Here is a 6,890-nt window from a genome sequence, read left to right on the forward strand (position 1 = left end):
TGAGTAAGGACAGAGAGAGAGAGAGACAGAGGTGAGTAAGGACAGAGAGAGAGAGAGACAGAGGTGAGTAAGGACAGAGGACAGAGAGAGAGAGTGAGTAAGGACAGAGGACAGAGAGAGAGGTGAGTAAGGACAGAGAGAGAGAGAGACAGAGGTGAGTAAGGACAGAGAGAGAGAGGTGAGTAAGGACAGAGAGAGAGAGTAAGGACAGAGAGAGAGAGGTGAGTAAGGACAGAGAGAGAGAGAGACAGAGGTGAGTAAGGACAGAGAGAGAGAGAGACAGAGGTGAGTAAGGACAGAGAGAGAGAGAGACAGAGGTGAGTAAGGACAGAGAGAGAGAGGTGAGTAAGGACAGAGAGAGAGAGAGACAGAGGTGAGTAAGGACAGAGAGAGAGAGAGACAGAGGTGAGTAAGGACAGAGAGAGAGGTGAGTAAGGACAGAGAGAGAGGTGAGTAAGAACAGAAAGTCATTCCTTGATATGCATGAATACATTTAATATAATATTGAAAACATGAATATATTCAAGTAAAAAAAAAAAGAATTCTAGAAGTGATAAATGTAAAACTGAGATGTGTACTACTTGTAGTAATATGAAGAGATGGTAAACGTGACCTCGCGGAGGAAGTAGAGAACCTACATGTCCCTCCATGCCCTCCAGGGGGCTCCAGTCCCTCCAGCAGCTGCGTCCTGCCCTCAGCCTCACCGCCTCGTCAGGCCATTGCAGCTCCTTCCGCTTCGACAGGTTAATGATCTCCAGCACCTGGCTCACATCCACGATCTGATGGGAGAAATATGTGCAGTGAAGATCAGCAACATCAAATAACTTAGAAAATGTTTTTAGGGGGGAGGTTATCAACTCCAGTCCTCGAGACCCCCCCCCCAACCCCCACCTCACATAGGTACACATGCTAATGTGTACCGTTTAGGGGTCCTGCAGGAATGGATCTGAGAAACGCCACCTCAACTAAAGTATCCGTTTCAAAATGGCGTATAAATGGTTCTTTACCCTGATAGCAGTCAATGGAAAAGAAACCATAACTCCTTTTGTAATTTAGGTAAACTGTCCCTTATAACGCCTCTGAGAAACAACATTTCTATCGAAGCGTTTTATGTTTTATTTCTCCAGACCGACCTGCACTCTGTAGGAGATGTCGTCTCGCCGCACTGCGGTCAGAGCCGGGACGTGTTGGTCCAGCGGGTCCACCACGGCGCCACTACCCAGCCCGTCGTTACCCAGCAGGCCTACCAGGGTGTGTCTCTTACAGGGCGGGATACTGTGGGAGGAGAGCGAGGCAGAGGGGCCAGCAGGGTCCGAGGACGACCCGGAGCCCAGGCGAAGCTGTAGGGAGGTGGGGAGGGTACGGTGGGACAGTTGGCTGGTAGAGTAGCGCCGGCAGGGCTCCAGGCCAGTGGCTGAGGTACGGAGAGACGAGTGGCGACTGCTGTTATAGCGGTACGATGAAGACTGGCTGGTTACGGAGGCTCGGGCTGGAGAGTGATGCACAAGACCAGACTGGACCGACTGGGAGCTCTGACTGGTCCCTGAATGGAGAGGAGAGATACAGGTTAGTTGGTGACTGTATGGAGAGATACAGGTTAGTTGGTGCCTGTGTGGAGGACAGATACAGGTTAGTTGGTGCCTGTTTGGAGAGATACAGGTTAGTTGGTGCCTGTGTGGAGAGATACAGGTTAGTTGGTGACTGTGTGGAGGACAGATACAGGTTAGTTGGTGACTGTGTGGAGGACAGATACAGGTTAGTTGGTGCCTGTGTGGAGAGGAGAGATACAGGTTAGTTGGTGCCTGTTTGGAGAGATACAGGTTAGTTGGTGCCTGTTTGGAGAGATACAGGTTAGTTGGTGTCTGTGTGGAGAGGAGAGATACAGGTTAGTTGGTGCCTGTTTGGAGAGATACAGGTTAGTTGGTGCCTGTTTGGAGAGATACAGGTTAGTTGGTGCCTGTTTTGAGAGATACGGGTTAGTTGGTGCCTGTTTTGAGAGATACAGGTTAGTTGGTGCCTGTTTTGAGAGATACGGGTTAGTTGGTGCCTGTTTTGAGAGATACAGGTTAGTTGGTGTCTGTGTGGAGAGGAGAGATACAGGTTAGTTGGTGCCTGTGTGGAGGACAGATACAGGTTAGTTGGTGTCTGTGTGGAGAGGAGAGATACAGGTTAGTTGGTGGAGAGGAGAGATACAGGTTAGTTGGTGGAGAGGAGAGATACAGGTTAGTTGGTGCCTGTTTGGAGAGATACAGGTTAGTTGGTGCCTGTTTGGAGAGATACAGGTTAGTTGGTGCCTGTGTGGAGAGGAGAGATACAGGTTAGTTGGTGCCTGTGTGGAGGACAGATACAGGTTAGTTGGTGCCTGTGTGGAGAGATTTAGGCTGGTTGGGCCTGTGTGGAGAGATTTAGGCTGGTTGGTGCCTGTGTGGAGAGATTTAGGCTGGTTGGTGCCTGTGTGGAGAGATTTAGGCTGGTTGATGCCTGTGTGGAGAGATTTAGGCTGGTTGGGCCTGTGTGGATTTAGGCTGGTTGGGCCTGTGTGGAGAGATTTAGGCTGGTTGGGCCTGTGTGGAGAGATTTAGGCTGGTTGGGCCTGTGTGGAGAGAAGGTAACCAGGTCAGAATTGAGAAGGACTCACCCCAGCCCTGGTGTACGTGGTGGTGGTGCTCACTCATATTGTGTGGCTGGTAGGCCAGGGGAGCGGCCGGTCTTGACAGCCCCCCCTGGGACACCGAGCTCTGCTGGGAGTCACCGCTCAGCGCTGTACCATTACCACTGGTGCAGGACAACCCCCCTGCATCAGAATCCTCAATGTTCCCACCACTGTTACAGCCAGCTCCACAGCCCTTACGCAATCTACAGAGAGAGAGTGAGGGGAGGGACGAGAGAGGGGAGGGACGAGAGAGGGGAGGGACGAGAGAGGGGAGGGACGAGAGAGGGGAGGGACGAGAGAGGGGAGGGACGAGAGAAGGGAGGGACGAGAGAGGAGGGACGAGAGAGGGGAGGGACGAGAGAGGGGAGGGACGAGAGAGGGAGGGACGAGAGAGGGGGGAGGGAGGGAGAGAGTGAGAAGGGAGGGACGAGGACGAGAAGGGAGGGACGAGAGAGTGAGAAGGGAGGGACGAGAGAGTGAGAAGGGAGGGACGAGAGAGGGGAGGGACGAGAGAGTGAGAAGGGAGGGACGAGAGAGTGAGAAGGGAGGGACGAGAGAGTGAGAAGGGAGGGACGAGAGCGAGGGGGGAAGGACGAGAGCGCGAGGGGGGAGGGACAGTGTTTTACAGTAACCAGGCCAAGACCCCAAAAAGCAAGCAGTATTTTACAGTAAGCAGGCCAAGACTCCAAAAAGCAAGTAGTATTTTACAGTAACCAGGCCAAGACCCCAAAAAAGCAAAAAATGTTTTACAGTAACCAGGCCAAGACCACCAAAAAGCTTTGCAGTATTTTACAGTAAGCAGGCCAAGACCCCAAAAAACAGTGTTTTACAGTAACCAGGCCAAGACCACCAAAAAGCTTTGCAGTATTTTACAGTAACCAGGCCAAGACCCCAAAAAGCAAGCAGAACCTCAGTGGAACGTTATCTCCCTAGAATACATTTTAAAGAGAGGGTCCCAATACTATCTACATTCTCCTGAAGTGTACACTCGTTCACTACTTCCCATCAAAATCAGTGAAGAGAAGTGAACAAGTGCACACTTTAGGAGGGAAGAAAGATAATTGGAACATACGCAGAATGCTGATTGGTCCTCCCAGGATTTGACCTACCTGTGCCAGGTACTGACGATTAAGTTCCTTATATTGCCAATGCTGATTGGTCCTCCCAGGATGTGACCTAGCTGTGTGTGTGAGTTGCAATAGGACGTAGTCAGGGGCGACACGTAGATGGGGTATCCAATGGGCTGGTCACACGAGGAGTTGATCATGTTGCGTAACGCCTGTTTGGCGTTCTGGATGCTTCCTCGTTCTGGGTTCCTGTTCCGTAAGAAAACCAGTTCCTGCTGTTGTCCCGCCCACAACCCACGGACACATTCCTTGTTCACCTGCAAGACGACGATCACACACAATCAATTTAGATACTTCATACGGTTTAAAAAACAAGTTCATTTTTTAGTCCCCCTGCATGTCTCTTTTAGGCACTTCCTCTGGTTCAGGCTTCTGATGTTGTCCTGGTCTCCCTTCTCTCTCACGGTCTTGATGACCCTAAAGCTGAGGTAACGTCTGTTGAGCACGATGAGCTACTAACCTTGACCCTAAAGCTGAGGTTTCGTCTGTTGAGCACGATGAGCTACTAACCTTGACCCTAAAGCTGAGGTATCGTCTGTTGAGCACGATGAGCTACTAACCTTGACCCTAAAGCTGAGGTTTCGTCTGTTGAGCACGATGAGCTACTAACCTTGACCCTAAAGCTGAGGTAACGTCTGTTGAGCACGATGAGCTACTAACCTTGACCCTAAAGCTGAGGTATCGTCGGTTGAGCACGATGAGCTACTAACCTTGACCCTAAAGCTGAGGTATCGTCGGTTGAGCACGATGAGCTACTAACCTTGACCCTAAAGCTGAGGTAACGCCTGTTGAGCACGATGAGCTACTAACCTTGACCCTAAAGCTGAGGTATCGTCTGTTGAGAACGATGAGCTACTAACCTTGACCCTAAAGCTGAGGTATCGTCTGTTGGGCACGATGAGCTACTAACCTTGACCCTAAAGCTGAGGTAACGCCTGTTGAGCACGATGAGCTTACTAACCTTGATGACCCTAAAGCTGAGGTATCGTCTGTTGAGGACGATAATCTTGTACTCGTTGGTTCCCTCGTCCAGGACGTGGCGCAGGGCTAGCAGTGAGGGCGAGTTGGAGAGCACGGCGCTACGCCAGGCCGGGTCACCCTCGTGGGCGATCACCAGGTTCTGCTGGTGAGACGAGATGGCCTGGAAAAGAACCACCGGCTCGTCATATTCATCTGGAGACGTGAAGTGGTCCTGAGAGAGAAAAAGACCGGAGGAGAGAGAGTTCCTTAAAGTCCAATGAGGTCGTTTCTGGTTTCACAGCGTATCCCAGCCAACTCTCACCTGGTGTAGTTTGAGTGACATGCGTATCCCAGGCAACTCTCACCTGGTGCAGTGACATGCGTATCCCAGGCAACTCTCACCTGGTGCAGTGACATGCGTATCCCAGGCAACTCTCACCTGGTGCAGTGACATGCGTATCCCAGGCAACTCTCACCTGGTGCAGTGACATGCGTATCCCAGGCAACTCTCACCTGGTGCAGTGACATGCATATCCCAGGCAACTCTCACCTGGTGCAGTGACATGCGTATCCCAGGCAACTCTCACCTGGTGCAGTGACATGCGTATCCCAGGCAACTCTCACCTGGTGCAGTGACATGCGTATCCCAGGCAACTCTCACCTGGTGCAGTGACATGCGTATCCCAGGCAACTCTCACCTGGTGCAGTGACATGCGTATCCCAGGCAACTCTCACCTGGTGCAGTGACATGCGTATCCCAGGCAACTCTCACCTGGTGCAGTGACATGCATATCCCAGGCAACTCTCACCTGGTGCAGTGACATGCGTATCCCAGGCAACTCTCACCTGGTGCAGTGACATGCGTATCCCAGGCAACTCTCACCTGGTGCAGTGACATGCGTATCCCAGGCAACTCTCACCTGGTGCAGTGACATGCGTATCCCAGGCAACTCTCACCTGGTGCAGTGACATGCGTATCCCAGGCAACTCTCACCTGGTGCAGTGACATGCGTATCCCAGGCAACTCTCACCTGGTGCAGTGACCTGGCAACTCTCACCTGGTGCAGTGACATGCGTATCCCAGGCAACTCTCACCTGGTGTAGTGACATGCGTATCCCAGGCAACTCTCACCTGGTGTAGTTTGAGTGACATGCGTATCCCAGGCACCACCACCTTCCTCAGGAGCTCCATGTCGGCAAAGATCCACTCATCTCTCACCGAGGAGATCCGGAAGTCTCCCTTGAACAGCGCGTGGAGACCATACAGAAAGGACTCCAGGTTACTGGGGAGAGAGGAGACACGGGAGAGAGAGAGAGAGAGAGAGAGGAGAGAGACACGGGAGAGAGGGAGAGAGAGAGAGAGAGGAGAGAGACACGGGAGAGAGGGAGAGAGAGAGAGAGAGGAGAGAGACACGGGAGAGAGAGAGAGAGAGAGAGAGAGGAGAGAGACACAGGAGAGAGAGAGAGAGAGAGAGGAGAGAGACACGGGAGAGAGAGAGAGAGAGAAGAGACACGGGAGAGAGAGAGAGAGAGAAGAGACACGGGAGAGAGAGAGAGAGAGAGAGAGACACGGGAGAGAGAGAGAGAGGAGAGAGACACGGGAGAGAGAGAGAGAGGAGAGAGACACGGGAGAGAGAGAGAGAGAGAGAGGAGAGAGACACGGGAGAGAGAGAGAGGAGAGAGACACGGGAGAGAGAGAGAGAGAGAGACACGGGAGAGAGAGAGAGGAGAGAGACACGGGAGAGAGAGAGAGGAGAGAGACACGGGAGAGAGAGAGAGGAGAGAGACACGGGAGAGAGAGAGGAGAGAGACACGGGAGAGAGAGAGGAGAGAGACACGGGAGAGAGAGAGGAGAGAGACACGGGAGAGAGAGAGGAGAGAGACACGGGAGAGAGAGGAGAGAGACACGGGAGAGAGAGGAGAGAGACACAGGAGAGAGAGAGGAGAGAGACACGGGAGAGAGAAGAGTCATGAAATGGCTCCGAACTATGCAGTAACTATTTAGGGAGGAAGCAGCCAGCTGGTATTCTGTCTATAATGGAGTGGCCAGCACAGTCACCGGATCTCAACCCTATTGAGCTGTTGTGGGAGCATCTTGACCGTACGGTACGTAAGAAGTGCCCATCAAGACAATCCAACTTGTGGGAGGT

The 6,890-nt window shown here is 52.3% G+C and overlaps 1 protein-coding gene across 1 annotated transcript in view; it reads right to left on the reverse strand.

Moving 5' to 3' along the window:
- Positions 1 to 6,890, reverse strand: part of LOC124002274 (pecanex-like protein 1) — a 55,944-nt gene that overhangs the window by 1,904 nt on the left and 47,150 nt on the right. Inside the window, 6 exon segments of the mRNA XM_046309649.1 lie at positions 639 to 779; positions 1,134 to 1,543; positions 2,639 to 2,856; positions 3,763 to 4,037; positions 4,742 to 4,972; positions 5,873 to 6,109. Coding sequence (XP_046165605.1) covers positions 639 to 779; positions 1,134 to 1,543; positions 2,639 to 2,856; positions 3,763 to 4,037; positions 4,742 to 4,972; positions 5,873 to 6,109 — 1,512 coding nt within the window.

The sequence above is a fragment of the Oncorhynchus gorbuscha genome, linkage group LG17 (assembly GCF_021184085.1).
Source record: "Oncorhynchus gorbuscha isolate QuinsamMale2020 ecotype Even-year linkage group LG17, OgorEven_v1.0, whole genome shotgun sequence".
Classification (NCBI taxonomy): Eukaryota; Metazoa; Chordata; class Actinopteri; order Salmoniformes; family Salmonidae; genus Oncorhynchus; species Oncorhynchus gorbuscha.